The sequence below is a fragment of the Amphiura filiformis genome, chromosome 14 (genome assembly GCF_039555335.1).
Source record: "Amphiura filiformis chromosome 14, Afil_fr2py, whole genome shotgun sequence".
Lineage (NCBI taxonomy): Eukaryota > Metazoa > Echinodermata > Ophiuroidea > Amphilepidida > Amphiuridae > Amphiura > Amphiura filiformis.
In genome coordinates, this window is record NC_092641.1 from 44,157,689 (window position 1) to 44,182,125 (window position 24,437).

Here is a 24,437-nt window from a genome sequence, read left to right on the forward strand (position 1 = left end):
ACACCATGTATTGATATAGAATGGCAAGTATGTAGTTGGGCGCAATGCTCATGCTAGTTGTGCGTTGCGAGCGCGAGCGTGTGTATGGACTTTATTGATGCACGCAGTAACGAAAGCCGAATAATTTCCGCCTTATATAAACCGAACAAACTTTAGATGAATCCAACAAGCCATGGTCAGAATTCATTTGCCCATTGCTGGGTCCCATCCACATCAAACTTGTATTGTGACTGCCCAATTCGGTGGATAAAAGCCACTTAAAAATTGATCTTATATTGTATTGTATTGCATTGTAAACTTTCATCATTCTTTTGTCTACGTGTAACATGGATGATGGAATGTAGTTTAAAATTCTAACAAAAGCTGTATTATTTCACATTTCAGGTAGGATGGAGCCCGTCAATGTCTGTAATTGAGGTGCAGGAATGTGTAAAATTGTATTTGTCTATCCATTCACTGTAATTCTAAGAATCATTTGCTCACTTGTCTGAAACTCCAACAGCTAGCAGATTTCAAGAAAAAACATCTCTTATTTATTGGGCTATACCCATTATGGAAGACATAACCTTAATCTTTTACACAGGGGGGGTGGATATATCAAATGGAGTCATCCATTCCGGTAATCCCATTTGAAATTCGCACTCCCTGTGCGTATGGATTTTCAACTGCATGGAAAAACCATACACGCATGCCATTAGGGTTAAAAGCCACCAGTTTTTTAAATTTTTAAATGGGTGGTTCTTCTGATTTACTTAAAACTAGTTTAGGGTAGTGTTTAAAAATGTTCCGAATACACTATCATATTTGGGTAGGCTTGGGTTCGTGTTATATATTATGCTTTAGGGTTTTCTATATTTATATACAAATCAGATATTCCAGTTGAAATAATACACCCCCTATGGAAGACATGACCTTAAGCTTCCATACAGGGGGTGTAAATTTCAAATGGAGCCACCAATTCAGGTAACCCAATTTGAAATTCACACTCCCTGTGTGGAAAATGAAAGTCACAACTTCCACAGTGGGTGTATGGACTTCAACTGGAATAGCCCAAAGCCTACCTTCAGTCTGGCAATGATATCCAGGTGTACAGTCCTCACACTCTGTAACATTCTCCAGACCATACTGATTACTGAATGTCCCAACAGGACACTTGATACCCTGGTCTGATCCTTTAGGACAATAATATCCTGGAAGGCATTCATAACCTGTCACGCCATCCGTCGGTCTGGAATTATTCACCGCCGACACGCACACATATCCTGCATCACACAAGTCGGCATATGACGTTAAACCTAAAGCGTCGCAGTACGTTCCTCCAGGGCATGGACGACATTGCTCTTCACTTTCAAGTCTTGTCTCGTTTCCATAGTAACCGTGAGGACAGAGGTATTGATTGGCACCCTCTGTGCTTTCTGGGCAGTAGGATCCAGCTGGACAGTCTGTGGGTATCACAACACCATGGCTGGAGACGTTGTAGTATAGGGCAGCTTCAACTGCATCACAGTAGCTGGAAAGAAAGATGCACAAATTTGATTTTAACAGGCATTTAAAGCACAACAGCTTTTATTTGGTACTACTTTCATGTATTCACTCACAAAATTATGCATAGATAAACACATCATCAACACCAATCTATGTACTATGGTAGGAATTCCAATTGAATGAACGCATCTTTCAATAGCATGACGTTTTTTTGCGTACACTGCGCGATGTATGCAAGCATGTGTTACTGTGCGTGAGTAACGCGGAAGTGAATCCAACCATGCCAACGCACTCATGATTGGTTAGCATTGTATCCAAGGATGTGCGTTCGCGTTGTAGTTTGAAATACACGATATATGATCGCGGTTGGATTGAGTACAGCTGTTGAAAGCTGCAATTGAAATTCCTACTATAGATGAAATCCTAGCCTAAATGTATTTATCATTACCATGAAGAAATTACTTTACATCCATTAAGTAATGTGTTTTAGGTAATTTCACTCAGCACTTATATGTGTTATTTCAGTTCAAATAGATACTCCCTCTGTGGAAGACTTAAGCTAAATCTTCCACAGGGGGAATGTGGATTTTAAATGGAATTGCCCAATGCACCATAAACGGGAGTGAAATTTATCCCAGATAATTTTGCCAATAGGCCATTCCATTTAAAATCCACATTACCCCTGTGGAAGATTCAGCTAAAATCTTCCACAGAGGGAGTATGAATTTTGAATACAATAGACAATTGGGTAACTTCCATTTGAAATACTCACTCCAGTTGTGTAAGATATAGTTAAAGCCATAACACAGGGGGAGTGTGGGTTTCAAAATGATTAACCCTGACCAATTACATTTGAAAAACATATTCCCTCTATGGAAGATATTTCCAAAATCTTCCACAGGGGGTAGTGTGGATTTCAACTGGAACAGCCCAATTATGTTTTAACCGAATACAACACAGACAACTTACTATCCTTCAGGACAAGGCTTGCATTCCCAAGTCCCCACTTCGTCCTGATACTGACCAGATGCACAAGGCACAGGGTCAGGACTGCCTGTAGGACAGTAGTGACCGATGGTACAATTGTATTCTGCCGGGTGTGGACTCTGCTGACCAGCGGGGCAGTAGTAGCCTTGGTCGCAGTCATCGGTAGGAGCTGTGTTCTCTACGCCTGCACAGTATTTCCCTGGAGTGCAGTCATCGCAGTCACTCGGTTGGATGTTACCTGTGAAAAAGTTAGAATTAATTATTATTAGATTTCTCTCTCAAATATATAGGACGCTCACACATTTATGCGGCGTCCTTAAGCGCATGGGTGTGTACACCAGTGCTTTCAGCAAACGCATGAAATGTGCAACTGACGTCACTGCCACATCATGGGGGAAAATGATATAGCATAAAAAGATATATTTACAAAACTGGATGTAAAATTAACATTTACATGATATGCCTATTAAGCAAATCTACTAAAATAAATTATTGTTTATTCAACCTCCAAATGGATTTTGGCCTAAAAAAACTTTTGATATCACTGATTAAGACATAAAATGTAAGACAAACCCGATGTGTTAGAAAATGTTATGCAGGGTTTGGCCTTGGTGTTGCAGAGATCTGCTCACAGTACTTGCTTGGCAGATACAATGCACTAGGTCTAGATAGAGATATCACAATAATAATTTCCCAGCTTGGCTAAGCTTACCTGACATGTTAGAGAATGTTCCAGCAGGGCATGGTGTTGGCGTAGCAGAGCCTTGCTCACAGTATGTGCCTGGAGGACACACACGATGTGGTGGGTCTGGTTGGGATGCATTACCATCACAATAATAACCTGAAAATGAAGAATAAAAGTTATCAGAATAAAAGTAAATGCAGAACTCTTGTTCCAAAAATACAGTTAATAGCAAGACAAGATCAGCGATTAGTACAATTTGGTCAATCATTCATGAGCGAGTAAAGTAAAGCCTGCCTTACATAATATTTGACGGACACACCCCAACACACACGTAACTTGTAAAGCCATAAGGTATTTTCTTTCAGATGATCTAAAAGAGTGTCAATACTCATGGTGTGGAGCACGGTGGCGGGGCGGAACGGGCTAGGACTCATGATCGGAAGGTTGCGGGTTCGAGTCCCGGCAACGCCATCGTGTTGTGCCCTTGAGTAAGGCACTTTATCTCGATTACTCCTCTCCACCCAGGTGTGAAATGGGGAGCTGTTATGAATACTGTCCATTGAGCGCCTAAATGTATGAGCATGCCTTGGGCATTGTATGGCAGCTGACATATTCTAACGACGGCGGAATAAATGTAAAGCGCTTTGGTACATGTTCACATGTGAAAGGCGCTGTATAAATACCAACATTTTTAACATTTTAATACCAGGTAGTCATCTTTTGTTTAGGATATCTCTGCTTACCTGCATCACATGGTCCATTTGGTGTAATCCTTTGATATTCAAGACAATACTGGCCTTCATCACAAGACACTGGATAGGGACTACCGCTAGGGCAGTAAGTACCCGGCCAACATTTACCACCTGTAAAAGATTATAGAATTATGTAGAATAAAATATAGCAATTTATTGATTAGTGGGGGGTTTTTTTGGGGGGGGTATTGTGGAAATCTATAAATTTTACCTGGACCTATGAATATCTCTTGGGCAAATGCTCCCATGATTCATAAAAGCCTACTCACTTCGATATTTACAGTATTTACTGCACTCTTATTTCTATGATTTCACCATAAGTGTAATCTTTTATTGAGTAAGGTTCTATAGACTAAATTACAAATTTTGCAAATTTGAGTTGCAAATTTGAGTTGCAAATTTTAGTTCCAGTATTTGATTTAATTTACAAAATAATGTTCTATAGACTAGCTCCATCAGTTGTCTGCAATGCGCATGTACTGTTTTATGCTTTGTGGTGGACTGAATAACTTACAGTTCATATCATGATGAACTCGTGAAAATATTCTCTTGTGTGCCATTGCGCGACTCACTTGCAACATGTGTATTGCGCCTTGTGCCATGCCGTTGTGACAAGAGTTGACAAATGAGCACAGCATTTCTAAAGCTTCAACATATGTACACTCTTGTTTCTAGGATTTTTATTTCTTAATATGGGCTTATACTGCCCCCTCCCTGGTAAAGGCCACAACTGACACTTTTGTCAAAATTTAGTTATGACCACAGGGAACATGATAAAATATCTAAAATAACCTCAATTTTGTAATCCCAACCCATAAATTTAACCAATTGAAACAGGTTTACTTGTACAAGTCTATAAGAGCATTTGTAAAACAGTTTTTGTCCATTATCTCAAAAAAAAAATCAATTGATGTCAGGTACCCAAAGGTAAGGTAAGTCTTTACTGAATCTATTACAGCAAAATTATGATGAATGATGAATTCTTGTCACATACCTGTGTAGTTAGCAAGTGGACATGTGCACTCAGACAAATCTGTAGCATTGTCACTAGTGAGAGGTTCAGCCATATAGGACCCGCCTGTACAATACCAACCAGCACTACAGTTACCACTAGGTGCATCTAATCCATCGGCTATAGGAAGAAAGAAACAAAACAATGTTTGGTTAGTCACTAGTCAGAGGTTCAGCCATATAGGACCCGCCTGTACAATACCAACCAGCACTACAGTTACCGCTGGGTGTATCTAATCCATCGGCTAAAGGAAAGAAACAAAACAAAACAATGTTTGGTTAGTCACTAGTCAGAGGTTCAGCCATATAGGACCCGCCTGTACAATACCAACCAGCACTACAGTTACCGCTGGGTGTATCTAATCCATCGGCTAAAGGAAAGAAACAAAACAAAACAATGTTTGGTTAGTCACTAGTCAGAGGTTCAGCCATATAGGACCCGCCTGTACAATACCAACCAGCACTACAGTTACCGCTGGGTGTATCTAATCCATCGGCTAAAGGAAAGAAACAAAACAAAACAATGTTTGGTTAGTCACTAGTCAGAGGTTCAGCCATATAGGACCCGCCTGTACAATACCAACCAGCAGTACAGTTACCGCTGGGTGCATCTAATCCCTCAGCTAAAGGAAAGAAACAAAACAAAACAATGTTTGGTTAGTCACTAGTCAGAGGTTCAGCCATATAGGACCGCCTGTACAATACCAACCAGCAGTACAGTTACCGCTGGGTGCATCTAATCCATCAGCTAAAGGAAAGAAACAAAACAAAACAATGTTTGGTTAGTCACTAGTCAGAGGTTCAGCCATATAGGACCCGCCTGTACAATACCAACCAGCAGTACAGTTACCGCTGGGTGCATCTAATCCATCAGCTAAAGGAAAGAAACAAAACAAAACAATGTTTGGTTAGTCACTAGTCAGAGGTTCAGCCATATAGGACCCGCCTGTACAATACCAACCAGCAGTACAGTTACCGCTGGGTGCATCTAATCCATCAGCTAAAGGAAAGAAACAAAACAAAACAATGTTTGGTTAGTCACTAGTCAGAGGTTCAGCCATATAGGACCCGCCTGTACAATACCAACCAGCAGTACAGTTACCGCTGGGTGCATCTAATCCATCAGCTAAAGGAAAGAAACAAAACAAAGCAATGTTTGGTTAGTCACTAGTCAGAGGTTCAGCCATATAGGACCCGCCTGTACAATACCAACCAGCAGTACAGTTACCACTGGGTGCATCTAATCCATCAGCTAAAGGAAAGAAACAAAACAAAACAATGTTTGGTTAGTCACTAGTCAGAGGTTCAGCCATATAGGACCGCCTGTACAATACCAACCAGCAGTACAGTTACCACTAGGTGCATCTAGTCCATCAGCTATAGGAAGAACGAAACAAAGCAAAACAATGTTTGGTTAGTCACTAGTGAGAGGTTCAGCCATATAGGACCCGCCTGTACAATACCAACCAGCAGTACAGTTACCACTAGGTGCATCTAGTCCATCAGCTATAGGAAGAACGAAACAAAGCAAAACAATGTTTGGTTAGTCACTAGTGAGAGGTTCAGCCATATAGGACCCGCCTGTACAATACCATCCAGCAGTACAGTTACCACTAGGTGTATCTAACCCATCAGCTATAGGAAGAAAGAAACAAAGCGAAACAATGTTAGGTTAGTTCTAGTTGCACAGCTCCTATACAGCATATACGTGGTATAATGTTTCTGTTTTGTTTGATTTTGATTTGATTTGATTTATTGATAATCCATGCAAACATACATACAAAAGCAGAAAAAACCAAAAAAAAAAAATAAATACAAATAGTCAACGGGTCCCTAGCGGATTCCCTAAAGGAGGACATAGCATTGTTAAGCAACCTCATATTTTGTGTGTTGCTCAAAGCAATCAACCGTATGTATGAATAATATAATTATCTTACCGATAGTCTATATTTATGCATACAAAACTTGACAAGCTGATCTCAGCTGTAAAATTTTCCTTCAATATGTCAAGGGCATACACCTTTCAGCAACAGATCCTTGAATATTGGGCTATGCCATTTGAAATCCATACACCCCTTATGGAAGACACAACCTTAATCTCCCACACAGGGAGTGTAGCTTTTAAATGGATTCACTAATTAAGGCTACCCCAATTGAAATTCACACTCCCTGCATGAAAGATTAAAGTAATGTCTTCCATTGGGGATGTATGTATATATTTCAATTGGAATAGCCCATTGCTAAATGGTGTAAAGTGTGCTGAGGCCTGTGGATCAACATCTAGGTGTTGTGCCTGTGCTTAGCACACTATAGGCTGGAACGGAGCTACGTCATGCTGGTGAAAACAACCAAGAGTCGGTGAAAACAACTTGTTCAGATCAACCAAATTAGGTCACTGGACCGTGCGCCCACTGCGCATTGCAAGCGTTACACTTTGCGCCGAGTGCGTGCTTGGAATGTTTTGTTTTTGAGCTGCAAGTTGCCAGGGAAATTTGCTCAAAATAACCCACGTCCGCTCTCTCCTGTTATATAAATCACTGCGCCATTTAAAAATTGTAATGAGAGATTTAGGTCAATGTGATCTGTGATGCGTACTAAGCCCTTGTGGAATTGGATGAATGCACATATAGACTATCAGGCTAAGTAAACTTACTTTCACAATACTCTCCAGGTGGACATGAGAGACAGTCTTCCAAATCATTGCTTCCATTCACAGGGTTGTAGGTGCCTTTAGGACATGGGAACTCGGTTGAATATCTGGTGCCAGCCTCACAGTAATAACCTAAGCAGGATAGAATATAAACCAGGCATGTAAGATTACAAATATTTAAATTTGTATTCAATATATCAATACAGAAACATAACATCTGGCTGAGGATGCCGTTGGTACTGTGAAAGCTCTCCTGGTAAGCGATCAAGCGATCAAATTTAGTAGTGTTGAAGTTTAAAAAATTCTTCTAATCTATTACAGAACAAATGGTCTGCAACCATTCAAATACTAAAAATACCAAGTATGTGAAGGAAAAAGGTATATTGTTTGCACGACTTACCTGCTGGACATATAGTATTCAAATAAGTTGTAGCATTTTCCAGACAGTAGTATCCTTCCGGGCACTCGGTACACTCAGCCTGGTTGTCTAGCTCTGTATAATAGCCTGCAGGGCAACCCAGGGGGATGATGCTACCTTCTGGACAGAAGTATCCTGTGGGACATATGCCTCCTTCACCAGTGTGGTTACCAGTTGGTTCTGCCATATTGACACCTGGTGAGATGATGGTTGAACAGACATTAGTTTTTTGGAGGAATGCTGGAGGAACACTATTTTAGTCTCCCATGCGTGACAATTTAATATTGCAAATTTGTGATAGCCTAAAACATGATGCCATTTGGAGCCTGAACTCTTTAGTTTTTACCTCTTAGAATGAGGTATTCCAGTTGAAATCCATACACCTCCTATGGAAGACACAACAATAGTCTTCCACACAGGGAGTGTGAATTTCAAATGGGGTTACCTGAATGGGTGACTCCATTTGAACTCTATACTCCCTGTGTAGGAGATTAAGGTCAAGTTTTCCATAGTGGGTATATGGATTTCAACTGAAATAGCCATATACTACACAAACTAAAAACTATAGGCTATGGCAAAGTCATTTTTTCTACACAAATCATCGTCTGCATCACATAATATCATATCTTAAAAAGCTGCCTTGAGTGATTTTTATTATCATTGTTACACTTCATACTGTTACTGTAAAAGCGGATTTTTTTTTGCATTCCGAGCTTCTTCAAGTATTTAATATTTCAGCATCTTCTTTCTTTCATAAATGGACATGAAATTGTAATAATATTGCAACAATACCATATATTGCAATAAATCAACAAACAATAAATAACAATTCGATGATAATAATAAAAAAGATCACACAAGGCAGCCTTTTGAGATTTTTAGATTTTTAGCAGACGACGAAATAAGTTTCAATAAAACAGTACTTACCCACTTGACAGTAATAGCCAGCAGAGCAGTTACCAGCCACTGCTGACTGTCCAGGATCCTTACAGTATTTGCCGCCATCACACTGCACACACTGGTCCTCTCTATACAGGCCATTAATAGGATTATAGGTACCCTGGGGGCAGAGCTGTAGGTCAGCACCGGTCTTGGCTGGACAGAAGAAGCCTGGTGGACATGGGTCAGCACGGTCACGATTGACGCAGTAGTAGCCTAGTAAAGGGACATACATAGAGAGGTACAAAGTGTTAAATATAGTGTACTACAATTATCATTTTAATTAAAAAAGACAATTATCAGTGGTTTGTTTTATTATGCTCTTTATATGCAAGAATAAAACTTTGGTAAAGAGAAAAATATGACAAGTATCTCAACGGGTCGATCAACCATCTTTTCACAGTAGTTTTTGTGGGACATGAGAGCACATTAGACATATTGAATTGCATTCTGAATATGAAGAATGTACTGATGATATCAAATAATTTAGATTTTTTGAAATTTGTGATGGCAAATTATAAAAAAATGGATATTTTTTACTTGCTATTTACTTTAAATACATATCATTATATTTATCAATTTACTTCGAGGGCTGTTAAATATGAAATATTAAAAAAAAACAATGTTTAATAATTTGCCATAAAATTCTTATTATTGCGCAAAATGATTTAATATCAGAAGGACATTCCTCGTATTCAGAATGCAATTTGATATGTCTGATGTAGGAAGGAAAAAAGCAAGGTACACCAACTTGATGTGGGGAAACAAGTAAAAAATGCAGACTAGACAGTATGCAGGGGGACAAAAACAGCAAATGTAGGCATAAGAATTAGGCAAAGTTCGATAGCCAAAAATTGCCAGTTTCAAGGCCCACAGAAATGTTAAACATGCAAACACAACAAGGATCAATGAAATACAAAAGTTCACTAGAACGAATGCAATATAAACAGACACACTAAACCAAACAACCAGTGGGGGCACAAAAACTTTTCTTTCCTGTTGTTCATATTCAAGGTATCCTCTTGTATCATTTATTGATCCTTGATGTGTTTTGTGTCCTTGTCCGTTGGATTCACCATTACCCACTATGTCTGATGTACTCTCAGCTTCCACAAAAAATACTGTGCAAACGTTAATATCTGATCCCTTAACATCTTATTTCCATACAGGACAACATTGTCATAGAACCTACCTTCAGGGCAATCATAACATGCAGACGCCATAGAGTGATTCATATACGTCCCATTAGAGCAGTATGTATGACTGGGTGATCCAAGCTCACAATATGAGCCAGGTGGACATATATCACCTGTTACACCATCTGTAGGAGCAGGTGAACTGGCACCACCAATACAATAGAAGCCTTCATAGCACAGATCTACAGTGAGAGGAAAACAAACAAAATGTTTGGAATATATATTCTACATCTTAACCAATAGAAAACAGAATGAACAATTATTTGGTATATTCCTATAGTAGAAATTTCAATTAAATGAACACAGCTTTCAACAGCTGTACTCACTCCAATCCAACTGCGATTGTATATCGTGTAATTCACACACAACCTTGGATACAATACTAACCAATTACGAGTATGTTGGCATGGTTGGATTCGCTTCTCCATTACTCACGCACAGTCGCACACGTTGGCGTACATCGCGCATTGTACGCAAAAAATCGTCAAGCTGCGTTCATTCAATTGAAATTTCCACTATAGTAAATCACTATGATGGACTGCTGAACTGTTGAATTAGGTAGAACCCATACCTTCAGTTGTATTTTGGTTGATTTCATTTTTATTTTCAAGAACAGAGTCAAATATACCAAATTTTGTTTTACATTTTTGCTAAAAGGTTGTGATCTAACACTAATAAGCTTGATCCTTAATCTAACTCTGACTATAACCCAATCCCGGACTCTATCACTAGCATAGGGTGACCCTGAATTAATTATAGAATTAAGCCTGTGTTTGATTGAATCCTGTTGTTTACTAGATCACCAGAATTTAATACACTCAACGAGAACATTCAAGTATGCACTTCTTTTATACCTAACATAAGCATTATTCTGGAACATCATACACACCCTGTGTTATAAAATCACCTTGATTCTGTAAAAGTACAGTGTGAAAGGTATCCCAGAATTATTCTCTAACTGATAAAATGAATACAAATCAACACAATACCTGATTCTGATGCTGAGCCAGTTGTATTACAGTACATTCCTGGTGTACATGGGAGACAGGCTGTCTCATTGGTCATCATCTCGTGTGGTTGGAAGGTACCTGCAGGACAGGGTGTAGGCTCATAGCTCTCCTCTGGACAGTAGTGACCCACTGGACAGATGTCACCATAAGACTCGTTATATGGGTTCGGGTTTACGGCACGGATCTGACAGTAGAAACCTATTGGAATGAATAGCAAAAAAACATTTAGTTTAGAACTGTCCTGGATTGCAGTCAGAACATCTGGCATCAGATGAGTTATGATTAGGGTTAAGGTTATGGTCTTTGAAAATCTTTACTTACCAGCATAACATGATCCATTAGGTGCCGTCATACCCTCTACCATACAGAACTGCCCTGGATTACAATCAGTACAACTGGCCTCTGAAGGCAACATGTCATCATGACCAAATGTACCCTTGGGGCATAGAGAGGGCCATGGCCAGCCCTCTTCACACCATGTACCCTGAGGGCAAGGCCCTCCTGTGTCATCAGTTCCATTTGGTGTGGGGGTTACGGCCCCTAAGACGCAGTAGAAACCGGCAGTGCATCTGTCAGTTGGCGTGGTGATGTTTTCTGATTCACAATAATGTCCTGCAAATGAGGAAATTATATAAACTTGCAATCAGCCATGTATCTTATTATGGACTCTCAATTCAACCAAAAAAATAGCAAACACTAAACATTATTCTACAGATATTGTGACACAAAATCCGACTTAATTGCTGCATTTCAACACCACCTTTCATAGTGTTGCACTAATGGGTTGACTTAAGTCATGAACAATGACATTCAACTACTACCTGGTGATGAGTCAACTACCCATTGTGTCCCCAATAAAAATCATGTAAATTTACAGTACCAATCATAAAACGTTCCTTACACTATCTGCAAAACATACCCTACAATGTTTATTTATGCATTTCAAGAACAACCATGACTTAAGCGTTTATTCAATTATTGACTTAAATAGTCATCATATAGTTGTGGTAGTTTTGACTATATTGCGTCGACTTGTTGATTACTAAAACAAGCTGATGTTATGCAACCTTAGTAAATAGTGTACAAGTTAAAACGCCACTCTTCTTATTGGTATGCACACTTTTGATTGAATCAGGATCTTTACCTTGTGGACAAAGTCTGCATTCAGCCTCACTTTCAAGTTGTGTAGTGTTACTATAGGTTCCTACAGGGCAAGGATACTGTCTGGCTGTCTCAGTGCCATTCAAACAATAGAAACCTGAAAACAAAATTATATCAACTTGTATTAAAAAGAATTATACAGTATGTCAGAATAAAAAGCTGTATATTTACATTAAAAAAATATTAATGATTTGTAATATGCTGTACCCATAATGCCTCTGCAAACTTTACACAAAATTGCTATACACAGTTGCCTGGTCATTTCATAATAAACCATTTAAATTTTAATTAATTGTTAAGTTGCTGTTACTACATCTCTAATGTAGACACCCTTTCCATGGATCTACCATCTTGCTCAATACTGCTTATTCCAAACTCTTACCTGCCGGGCAATCTTTAGGTGTGACCACACCATGTGAGGGTTCACCAACTCCACTCTGCTCTTCGTCAATTGCTTCATTTTGGTCACAATATTTACCTAAAACAAACAAACATGGAACCAGATTATCATTTCATCAGTGAAACAGAAACCAACAAAAACAAGCAACAAATTGATCATTTTATCAGTAAAAATCAACACATAAAATAAATTAGACAACTACAAGTCAGTCAGTCTGTAATATCCAAAACAACTTCTGCATGTCTAAATTCAAAATGTGTTGCTAATAAAGGCTTAAATCTATAAAATGGATACATTTTCATCCATCTATATAGTTACTAATGCTATCTACAGTTCCCATGGCATCTACTCCTTATTCCAGAAAAATACAGCACTAATTTTTTGGGATTAAAAAAATATTATCCTGTTTTGCCAAATGAAATCTACTATACTAAAATAATAAGCGGTCTCTGTCTGTCTATCTGTCTGTCTGTCCGGCTATGCGTTCCGCCGTGCTGCGACGCATCGATCCGATATTTGGGACATGGGTAGGTGCCGGGAAAAGCATGTTGACCGTGTGGTTTTGAAGGTCATCGGAGGTCAAGGTCAAAGGTCAAATTTTCAAACTTTGTCCGATCGGGCCTAAATTTGGTGGGTGGGACCCTTGATACAAGGGGAATATAGGGGCGAAATAAAATCGAGGTCAACCGAGGGCAAAGGTCATTACGGAGGGGTCAAATTTCAAACTTTGTCCGATCGGGCTCATGCATCAAACTTGGTAGGTGGAATCCGTAGCATGAAAAACATTATATGGAGGTCATCCGAGGTCAAAGGTCATGGATTTCAAACTTTGTCCTATCGGGCTCAAACTTGGTGGGTGGCATCCTCGATCTGAGGGGAATATATATGCATAAACAAAATTGAGGTCAGCCACTGCTCTCACAGCATCAGGGCTCTCACAGCTGCAGGTGCACTAGTATATAGCTAAATTCTTATCCTTTAGTTAGTTCTGACCGGCAATAAAAGTCAACTTTTAATATTTTACCAATTTTTGGAAATAATGGCCAATAATATACATTTACAGGTTGTTTTTCATATGCTGGGACTATCAAGCCCAAAGACTTGTACTAAGACTAATTTCAGGTAATACATTCTAATTTTTGGAAAAACACACTTTTTTACATCTTTTATAACCAATTGTCAAAATTAACATAAAATATTGAATTCATGAGAAAAACTCATAGCCTATTCTACAATTATTTAATGCATAGACTTGTGCCAAGTCTTTGAATTTTGTGACAGAAATTGTCAGATATCATGCAAAATTGAATGTTTTTGTCCCATTTCCCCTGAAATTGCAAAACTATTCAAATTTGACTTTTATTGCCAGTTATAACTAACTAGCTATGTTTCATTTGGCAAAGCAGGATAATATTTTTTGAATCCAAAAATATTAGTGCTCTATTTTTCTGGAATAGGAAATACAACCCACATTCATATTGCCATTTGCATCTGAACTAAAGCCACGATTTCTCTGTGTTACAAATCGGGCTATTTCCGTGATTTTCCGTTTTCCACTATAAAGCCCTGAAAAGTTAAAACAAATGTTTTGAAAGCGAAATTTGTCTTACCTTTTACTATAGTATGGCCAGAAATTGTTTAATGGCTGGTTACTGCTAAATAATCACTATTTTTGTTGTTTTATTTTGCAAATCAACACAAAAGTTAGACATTTTACACAGTTTTTCACTATTTTGTGGCATATTCAAATTTTCGTGAACAAACCCCGAATTCTGTGAATTTGTCTGTTTTTCCGTATCATGGAGAAATCATGGCTTTAATCTGAACTCTTCACTTACCAGCAGGGCACATAATACATTCACCCTGTCCTGGTAGGGGCTGATAATAGCCTGATGCACAGGGTGTCTGCTCAGGACTTCCTTCAGGACAAGAATGACCAGCAAGACACATATCACCATTGGTGCCATTAGGTTGTCTTGCAGTAGAGCTTTCTAGACAATACCAGCCTTCATCACAGTAGCCATTGGGTAGAGCACGGCCCCAACCAGTGCAGAATTTACCGGCAGTGCAGGGGATGCAGTCATTGACATGGTGATTTGCAAACCTATTGGTGTAGGTACCTAAGGAAGAAAGATGTGACATAGGTAACCATTGGACTAATTTAATGTCCACACTAACCCTGTGGAAGACGTTGGAAATATCTATCACAGGGGGTATGAATTTTGAATGGAATAAACACATTAACCAACTCTACTTGAAACTCACCCTCTCCCTGTGGATGATAATAAATTAGTATACGTTCAAAAACTGTTTGGAGCAACCTTTATTTTTGTGCAGGTATTATTATCAATTGATGGGCTCACTGACTCCGTATTATGCAGTTGGGAAGAGATCAATAATACTTAATTCCGTTACCTATTTCCGACAATGGTCAAGGTCCAATAACCTTAAACCTTTTCCCACAAATCCAATGTATTATGGAATCAATTATAACAACGATTCAGTTTTTAGTTTGCTGATATGAATTATTTGTAAAAATAATAACAATAACAATAAAATCAACAATGGGAAATGTCACTCAAATAGTTTTGTGTAATTTACAATATTTGCTAAAAATTAATAGAGTAGATCTTACCTGGTTCACAAGCAATAGGTGCATCACTACCCTGGGGACAGTAATGTCCTTTGGGGCATATATCACCTGTAGTCTCATTGACTGGGTTTGACAGTATTGTACTGCCACTACAGTAATAGCCTGCATCACATGGACCACTCACTGAAGGCAGCTCATCGTATCGACAATAATAACCTAAGAAACAAAATTATTATCATATTAATTACAATGTCTGCCTATCTATCTACAAGGTCCATGCAGACATTCAATTTTAATTTTCTAATTTATTTATTTAATTCTTATTTAACCTGCATTGTTCTCCCAAGGTGCCCAGGTAAAATTCCAGACCCACAGATGAGATAACACATTTAACTGGTCTCTGACCACTCCTCTTCTCTTTGGTAAAAAAATCCAAAAATTTTGCACTTAATTTCTGGAATGTTAATGCCCATAATCAAGAATCCATAACTTTCAATGCCTTTCTATCCTTCTCTGGAATTTCCATAAATAAAAAATAATAATCCCATGACTTTTGCCATTTGTATAATATGGGGAAACCTGATGTAGTTAACTGTCTGTCTATCCATGTTTTCTCTATCAGTCTTGCATAATTGGTTGTCGGTCTTGTCTTACCTGGTGTACATGGCGTTGGTTCCGATGATCCTTCTGGACAGAAACTTCCAGCACGACACATTCCACCAGTGCTGTTAGCTGGACAATGACAGTCAAATTCTGTAAAAGAAACATTCATCAAAATGTTTAATAAACAGTGCTGTCATAAATCAAGTTTAGAATTCTAAAGCTTAACTTCCAAAAGATGTTATTATGAATTTCTCTGTTTAAGATGTTTGCAGCATTAATAATGATCTAACTTAATAAGTGACAGAAGCAGCCTTTCTTTTTGTATTTTGTTTAACTTAAGGTGGTACTTCACCCCTTGATAAATTTGTGACTATTTGTGCACTTTTCTCAAAAAATAATAACACACTGGTAATAAAAGTTATGTATATTATAGGGACAAAGAATCCAGTTACAACACTGGAAATTCAGTGACTCAAGACAAGCGGTACAATATTTATGTTAAGAAATGAGGTACCGCTAGAATGTACCTCATTTCTTAACACATATAATGAACCACTTGTCTTGAATCACTGAAATTTCAGTGAAGTAGTTGGATTCCTTGCCCCTATAATATACATAACTTTTCTTACTAATGTGTAGTTATTTTTTAAGAAAAATGCAAAATTAGTCACAAAATTGATCAGGGGGTGTAGTACCACCATAAGAACCTGTATTATTGCATGCATGCTTTCAAGCATACCTACAGTTGAGTCAACCACTTACCAGTATCATTGCCAAGTGTAGTTGGTTTATCCTTCCATGCTCCTAATGTACAATACCACCCTTCAGCACAATTTCCAGCCGGTTCAGCCATGCCCCTATATGGGCAGTACATTCCTGATGGACACAGTTCGCAATCATCCACACTCATGCCATCTGTCTGGTTGTTATAAGTACCATTGTTGCATGGATACTCGGTGGCAAACTCAGTGTTGTTGGGACAGAAATGACCTGGGGTGTATTAAGAAAATAATTGGAAAAAAGTTAAAGAAAGTGTATGGATGATATTACCAATGCCCACACAGCAAAATGTCCATCTCTTTTTCCTTGCCAATTGGGCCTGACTCCCCAGAATGGCCTTGTTGGGGGAGGTGGCAGTTGGTCGCTCCGCCCTCACAACAAGTCTGTTTCACCTTCCTAGAACTATTATAGGGAGAGCGTGGCGCAATGGTTAGGGTACTTGCCTTTAGTGCATGAGGTCCCGGGTTCGATTCCCGGCGGTGGCGATTTGCTGGGATATTGACTTGGAAAAAAAAAAGTCTGAAATTAATTAGCAACATCTGTAGATTAAATTCAGACTTCCGCTCTCCCCATGGTTCATTTAGAATTGGGTAAATGAATCATGAAAGTACTCCGTCCTTAGGAGGGGACGTTAAGCCGTCGGTCCCGTGTGCAGAGAGCCATACCTGTAGATGTATCTCGCAGCCAGTTTCGAAAAGAGTAGGGTGTTAACCCCTGACTGTTCCCAACCCGTCCCGGCGTTCATATGGACCCCAATGGAAATAAGCTTCAATAGAGGCTTTCTTGGGTTATCCAGGGTTGTCACAACCTGAACAAATCAAATCAAAATATACCGATGCCCATTTATAAGTGAAGAGAAACAAGAGGTTGAAGGCATTGTCTTTGAACCCACAACATTCCGATCATGAGTATGAGCACATGTATAGGTATCAAATAAATTGGAAAAAAATATCTTGTGTATATTTCATAAAACACATGAAATAACTCACTCTGCATGTGTAAATTGCAGAGGTGTAGCTACGTCTGTTGGCATCAATTTTGGGGGGTGATACCCCCTAGCATATTCCCTGATCCCTTGCATTCACTAAAAGATTGTGCCCCAAACCAGCATTCTAATTGGATCGCAAAAATTTGCTGGCACTTAACTTGGGTTAGCTACAACCCTGACAAATTCCTATACTCCGCATCATCAACTAGCATTCGTAAGTTAACCGTGGTTTCCGAATTCGACCTGACTTTATCAGATTGCTTTGATGTTTGTCATTTGTCTGTTTCATTTTCATATCTATACTTGTTCTAAAAAAATCTGAATTTGGATGAATTTTATTGTGTTCTAGTTCAGCAAATCACCTTTAATAACTACACCTCACAAAATACCTACCAGTGGGGCAAGACGTAAAGTTAACAGTTCCAGCTTCGCAGTATTTACCAGCAGGGCAGTCCAAGCATTCACTCTGTATCTCTATAGGGTTATAGAAGCCTGGAGTGCAGTCTACAGGGTCACTGCTACCTTCTATGCAGTATGTCCCTGCTGGACACGGCCCTCCGGATGATGTTGTGGTGCTGGGGTTGGAGCTGTTGGATCCAAGGCGACAGAAATAGCCAGGCTCACAGAGTCCTGATGGGTAGGAGAGTCCTGGGATCTCACAGTAATGACCTGTCAAAAAAATATTTATGAACCTTAATGAATATTTATGAATTGATGAATATTGATGAGCCATGTGTTAATTACATAGAGTCCTGGTGGGTATGAGAGTCCTGGGATCTTGCAGTAATGACCTGTAAAGAAAATATTTATGAACCTTGATGAATATTTATGAAACTTTATGAATATTTATGAGTTCATGAATATTGATGAGCCATGTGTTAATTACATAAAAGCATTTTCTTGCAGTAAAACTCCCATATTCGAGGCATGCATTGTATAGTCTCTACAGTGGGTATAGTGCCTGTAAATTTAATATAGAAGATTAAGGTTTCATTTGAGACTAAAACAATGTTTATGATGCATCCGCAGCAAAAGTTATACCAAATTGAAAATAAGGAGGCTATTTGGCCACACTGACAACAAAATGGCCATGTAAGTAACTCTCTCCATGCGGGTGTCGACAGCAGACGACAAGGTTGAAATTTTCTTTGAAAATTCAAAAATTTCATAATTGTACATTTTCATGAGCATAATTGGAATCAGCATGACAAATGCATCAACATGAGTACAAACAAGCCTAGTATTGGTTCAGTGGTTCTTGAGATAGCTTTTGATATTCTGAGAATATATCTCAAAACTTGGTCTTGAAATCTATGACCAGCATGCAGAGCATTAAGTTATTTTGACACATATCAAATGCTGAGTATCTCACCTTCTAAGCAGTCTTGACAATCATCCAATGCCATGATACCAGTGACGTTATTGAAGGTAGAAGCTGGACACGCCTCAGGCTCACCGGTACCTATGAGTATAAGCATAGTATAGTTATGTTCAACTAAACAAGTTCTATGACTCTTTAAACAGCAGAGATGCTTACAACCAATTTATAATTTAGTACTTCATATGTTTGTGCAATGCTATGTTTTCTAATGCCTATCCTTGTCCATCTGTCTAAATCTAAAAATGTGACCAAACCCTGCTTCCATCATCAAGGTGAGGAAGAACAAGGGCATTTGATAACATTACAGAGGTGTGGAATGGAAGAAATAATACCAGTTCTTTTGGAAACATTCTTACACATATAATCAACATGAGCTGACCAGGTCAAGTTACAGTCAAATTTTACACCTAGATATTTAAATTCATCAACTCATTCAATAATGTTACTATTATAGATAAATTGAATTTCAACTTATGTTTTGTGCCAAATATCACAAATTTAGTTTTGTCAACATTTAAAGTGAGTTTGTTAGCTTTGAACCAATCAGGTGTTTTATTTAGACATGACTATAATTGCATTTGAAGATCAGAAACAGTCTTAGCTTTGCGCATTAAAGATGTGTCATCAGCATACATAACAGAACAATTACAACCAACAACATCAGGCAGACAATTGACAAAAATTATGAATAATAATGGGCCTAGTATAGAGCCTTGATTTATGCTTATGATAAAAAAATGAATTGAACTCATACCTTGTGGGCAATAGTAACCTGCTGGACAAACACCTACATCCCCTCGTGACGATTCACTTGGTCGCTTAGTGTCAGACCCGCTACGACAATAGAACCCTGCATCGCATTCACCTAAAAGAGAAACAAATCATTATTCTTAGTCAGTGGCTGTGGTTAAGCTTGTAAGTGCTGAATTTTGTTGGTTCCTGAATGTTGTTTATCACATGGTAGAGGATATGGTACATGTAAAAATATGCTAAAAAATCCAGTTAAACAAAATATATTTTTAACGATCACACATTATAAGGCTTTAATGAATCCGCATCGGATATACACAAATCCCACGATATGACAAAAAACAAATGCGGAAATTTCTTTTTATTTAAAAAATCGGCGAAAATCAGACTTTTTTCTTAAAATACCATGGAAAAAAAGTCGGAATAAAAAAAAAAAAAAAAAAAAAAATCGCATTTTGCATTTGTTTTAGATTTCTTGTGAGCTTTGAGACAAACCTTTTTTTTTTTTCTTTTTATTTACCCGCTTCAGTTGTAGCATTAATTTCATCACAATAGTACCCAGCAGTGCACAGAGTACACTCAGTTTCATTGGACAGTCCAAGTTGATTGCTGAATGTTCCTAGTGGACACGGCTGCCAATCATGACCGGTACCCTCTGGACAATAGAAACCTGCTGGACAAGTCTGCGATAAAAGACAATGGAAAGAGAAAGAATGGGTCAAACTTCATGTAAAACACTTTCAAGGCAGATTATAGCAGATTCAACCCATCTTTGGACATTTTTCCATAAATCCAGGCTGCTGGTCAATCGTCTGTAGCGTGATATGCACAGGGCATAATATAACCGGTATCACATCGCATGTTGCTACACAATCTGGCCAAATTGCTATGCAATCACACAAATATATGTCACTGCTATTCATAATTATTGCTATACAAATAAAACTTTGTCACAACTTTGACTTCTTCAGGGCTTCTGGCCAAGAGCTAGAGTTGACCTTAAAATAATTCTTGTGAAACTACACAAAATCTGTCCTCTTACCTCTGGCGTAGATCCATTGATACAGTAATGTCCTTCTGAGCATGGTGCACATGCCTCATTCAGTTCAGTGTCTGCATAGGTGCCTGGGTCACATGGGATAGGTTGACCAACACCTGCTGGACAGTAGTGACCAACTGGGCAAACATCACCTGGTCAACATAAATAAAAAACAAAGTGTGATTGCAATTAATTTTTTCTCAAGTCCACAAAGGAAACACAAATTTCATCTCAGGTCTTTAAACTGGGACCCCTAAATTATTCATAATCCCAAGAGAAATGGTGTGTTCAAATATTTCACAAAAACATGCACAAGTCATAATATGTGACACGATCAAGGGAAATGAGTCGGATGTCGCTAATATTGATTTTGAGACATTGGCAAAGAAAGTGTTAAAATTCTTTTGTTTTATATTGTTTTCAGCGATTGGTAAATTGATGTAACTTCACAAAGAAAAGTCATATCAACATGGAGTTTTCAGTTTCTGAAAGCTCTGAATGTCCTCTTTAGAAACATGCGCAAAACTCATTTTTGACCAGGGCCGACAAGTGACTCATTCCCCTTGATCATGTCACGTATAAGCCTCTCCTAGCTGAAGGTCAGTAGTACTGACCACAACGTTGGTTGCTCCAAGGTATGAGAACAATCTGGTTGACAAGTTTCAATTTAACCGCTTGTTTACGATTCCCAGATGATTATGAATATTCATAACTATGATACATTATACATTACCTGTGACTCCATCAGTGGGCGAGTCTGTTGTAGCATTACCAGCACAGTAGTAAGTAGCTAGACATGGTCCTGCCGTTTCATTCATACCATACTCTGGGCAGTAATCACCAGGGCTACATCCTGTACACTGGTCCTCTGACTCACGACCTGAAAAATAAAAATGAATATCAATTACATAAGATGCTTGTTTCATGTCATCCTTCTGATTTATTAACGCTCACCGACCTTGGATAAGTGCAGCTATCTGTTCTGCTCGATTAATGCCTTTGCCATACAGTAGCACATGTTATAAATAGGAAATAGGAAATGCATGGACGTCCAGGTGTCCTTTTGCCATGAATTGGTATTCAGAGAGCATATCTTTTAAACAGAGGGATCTCTTTTACAGCATTTGGCACTGTTGGTAACTTTTGATGAAAGCGATTCAAGAGAAGGTATTCTAAATATCTCCTGTTATGTCATTAGGTAAAGTAAAAACAGGTAAAGAAGGTGACCATGTATATAAACAGTGAACAAAGTACCCATCTCACTTTCATTGGCGATTGGGCCAGACGTCTCCATGTAATGCTGCTGTTGGTGGATCGCTACACATCCTCCACAGCGAGTCTGTTACCTTCCAAGCATTATAGAATGCCGATTCCAATATATACACCTGGGTGGAGAGGAGTAACTGAGGTAAAGCACCTTACTGAAAGGCACAACACGCATGTCCACGGCAGGGCTCAAACTCCAAATCTCACGATCACAAGGCCTGTGCTCTACCGCTAGACCACACATGCCCATAAAGTAGAAGTATATACATGATGCATGTCTTACCTTGTGTTGGGTTGAAAGTCCCAGGTGGACAATCATGTGTTTTATTGGTTCCTGCCGGACAATAAGCTCCTACTGGACAGATGTCTCCTGTCATACCATCATCTGGGGTTGGGGTGCTAGCACCTAAAACGCAATAGTATCTGTGTGGAGAAAAAATGACAAAAAACATGCAGCACATCAATCTTCAAGTAGTAAAATCAATAACAAGATTACTATTTATTGATAAGAATTTGAGAATTTCAAGTGGACCATCCATGCATATGTGATGCGATCAAGCAAAATCAGTCAGAACTCAGAAATATTGATTTTGAGATATAGCCAAACAAAGGAATTATTTCCTTTTGTTTCCTGTTGTTTTGCAAACTCTTTAATCATTCTTATCTTTGGAACTGGTTGTTCAATTTAAATAGAGTTTTCTGCAAAATGCAGCATTGTAAATGTTTTTTACTTTCATATAAGAAACTGAAAATTTATTATTTCCGAGTTCCGACTGATTTTGCTTGATCCCATCACATATATAAAACAAGAACTTTGCAGTTTAGAGAGACTTCACACAGTACCTTATCTTGATGTTTTAAGCATTGTTTATAGTGCACAACAGTTTAGTACAAAACTACTTATTTTTGCCTAAATAATTTCAGCGCCTTTATTCTTTTTAAATACCATGAGAGTTCATTGTATTGGTAGATTTGATTATTACAATGTACTTATTTAAATCTATGATCACAACACAAAATTAAGATATACTTCAAACATTCAGTCACAATTTTGACCTTCATCAGGAAACTTTTTTGTTTTTTGTGTCACAATTTTTTTAGAAACTTTTGCATCTGCATCTGGTAAATTTGAAACTAGGTTATGTCAACCCAATGATATTTTTCTTGGCATAATAGTCATCCAGAATATGCCATCCTTGCATACTATACACTCATCCCCCAAGTCTCAAGTTCACCCTATCCCTATTTGAATCACTTACCCAGCTTGGCAAAGTCCAGATGGTGTTGTCAATCCTTCCTCTCCACAGTACATGCCGCCAGGACATGAAGTACACTCATCCGCTGCTGCCAAGTTCATCTCATCACTGTATGTGCCATTAGGACATCCATACTGTGTGGCGAACTCGGTACCGTTGGGACAGTAGTGACCTGGAGGACATGATTGTGGGTTCTGGACACCATGGGAACAGTAGGTATCATTCTGTATGGTGCCATCGCAGTAGTAACTAGATGGACATTCTTTGCATGAAGCCTGTGAAGGGGAAAAGTGAAAGAAAATTATGTATAAATGTTGTGATGCATTTTAGCCTATCAAGTTGTGTTGCATTTGAACTCAAGCTGTGTTGCATTTGAACACTCTACACATGGGTGTCGACTTCAGACGACAAGTTTCAAATTTTTTTACAAATTCAAAAATTTCAGAATTGTAAATTTTCATGACCATATTTGCATTAAAATGAGTACAAACAAGCTTTAGTATTGGCTCAGTAGTTCTTAAGATAGCTCTTGATATTTTGAGATAATATATCAAAGACTTTTTACATTGAAGCCTATAAGCAGCACACAAAGTATTAGCCAAGATAGGGCTAGTTAATTAAATGACATGATCACAAGACACTTTGGAACATTTAACATAGTTCATAATAAACATATTGGAAGAGATATAAGGAAGACAAAGAAGCTAAATAAGTGTCGCAAAGTGTAGACCATAATGACATCATATCATTCAATGTTTGAAAAACTTGCAACTACATGTATTCTTTTTCTTGGATCATACATTAAGTTTTTTAAGTCTTTTTCTTGGATCATGCAACAGAAGCTGCAGCTAAAACGAGCATGTTAACAACAAATGACAAAAAAACTGTGTTCGGATCACATTTCACCCTCCCAAGCCCATAGGACAATAAATACTAAACCATCAATTTGCCTTTTAAGTTACTCTCTATATCTTTAATGTACTATCAAGAGAGAATCACCATTAAAAGTTTGACCAAGGAATGGAATATTATGGTGAATATAACAATAGGTTTCTCTGATATATCAGGTTTCCAGTATGATTAAGAG

The 24,437-nt window shown here is 38.3% G+C and overlaps 2 protein-coding genes across 2 annotated transcripts in view; both read right to left on the reverse strand.

Moving 5' to 3' along the window:
* Nucleotides 1–5,033, reverse strand: part of LOC140170155 (uncharacterized) — a 122,713-nt gene extending 117,680 nt beyond the window's left edge. Inside the window, 5 exon segments of the mRNA XM_072193475.1 lie at nucleotides 1,062–1,510; nucleotides 2,455–2,710; nucleotides 3,185–3,313; nucleotides 3,901–4,020; nucleotides 4,904–5,033. Of these exon segments, the coding sequence (XP_072049576.1) occupies nucleotides 1,062–1,510; nucleotides 2,455–2,710; nucleotides 3,185–3,313; nucleotides 3,901–4,020; nucleotides 4,904–4,976 (1,027 nt within the window). The 5' untranslated portion in view covers nucleotides 4,977–5,033.
* Nucleotides 5,034–5,325: 292 nt separating this feature from the next.
* Nucleotides 5,326–24,437, reverse strand: part of LOC140169444 (uncharacterized) — a 52,350-nt gene continuing 33,238 nt past the window's right edge. The window contains exons 30-50 of the mRNA XM_072192705.1: nucleotides 23,354–23,625; nucleotides 22,378–22,517; nucleotides 21,562–21,708; nucleotides 20,832–20,980; nucleotides 20,310–20,472; nucleotides 19,794–19,904; nucleotides 19,031–19,120; nucleotides 18,052–18,327; nucleotides 16,653–16,880; nucleotides 15,942–16,040; nucleotides 15,330–15,503; nucleotides 14,533–14,814; nucleotides 12,677–12,772; nucleotides 12,278–12,391; nucleotides 11,455–11,745; nucleotides 11,113–11,331; nucleotides 10,120–10,305; nucleotides 8,916–9,143; nucleotides 7,971–8,183; nucleotides 7,574–7,702; nucleotides 5,326–5,417 (exon numbers count right to left, since the gene is read on the reverse strand). Of these exons, the coding sequence (XP_072048806.1) occupies nucleotides 5,326–5,417; nucleotides 7,574–7,702; nucleotides 7,971–8,183; nucleotides 8,916–9,143; nucleotides 10,120–10,305; nucleotides 11,113–11,331; nucleotides 11,455–11,745; nucleotides 12,278–12,391; nucleotides 12,677–12,772; nucleotides 14,533–14,814; nucleotides 15,330–15,503; nucleotides 15,942–16,040; nucleotides 16,653–16,880; nucleotides 18,052–18,327; nucleotides 19,031–19,120; nucleotides 19,794–19,904; nucleotides 20,310–20,472; nucleotides 20,832–20,980; nucleotides 21,562–21,708; nucleotides 22,378–22,517; nucleotides 23,354–23,625 (3,699 nt within the window). The remainder of the gene's footprint in view (nucleotides 5,418–7,573; nucleotides 7,703–7,970; nucleotides 8,184–8,915; nucleotides 9,144–10,119; nucleotides 10,306–11,112; nucleotides 11,332–11,454; nucleotides 11,746–12,277; nucleotides 12,392–12,676; nucleotides 12,773–14,532; nucleotides 14,815–15,329; nucleotides 15,504–15,941; nucleotides 16,041–16,652; nucleotides 16,881–18,051; nucleotides 18,328–19,030; nucleotides 19,121–19,793; nucleotides 19,905–20,309; nucleotides 20,473–20,831; nucleotides 20,981–21,561; nucleotides 21,709–22,377; nucleotides 22,518–23,353; nucleotides 23,626–24,437) is intronic.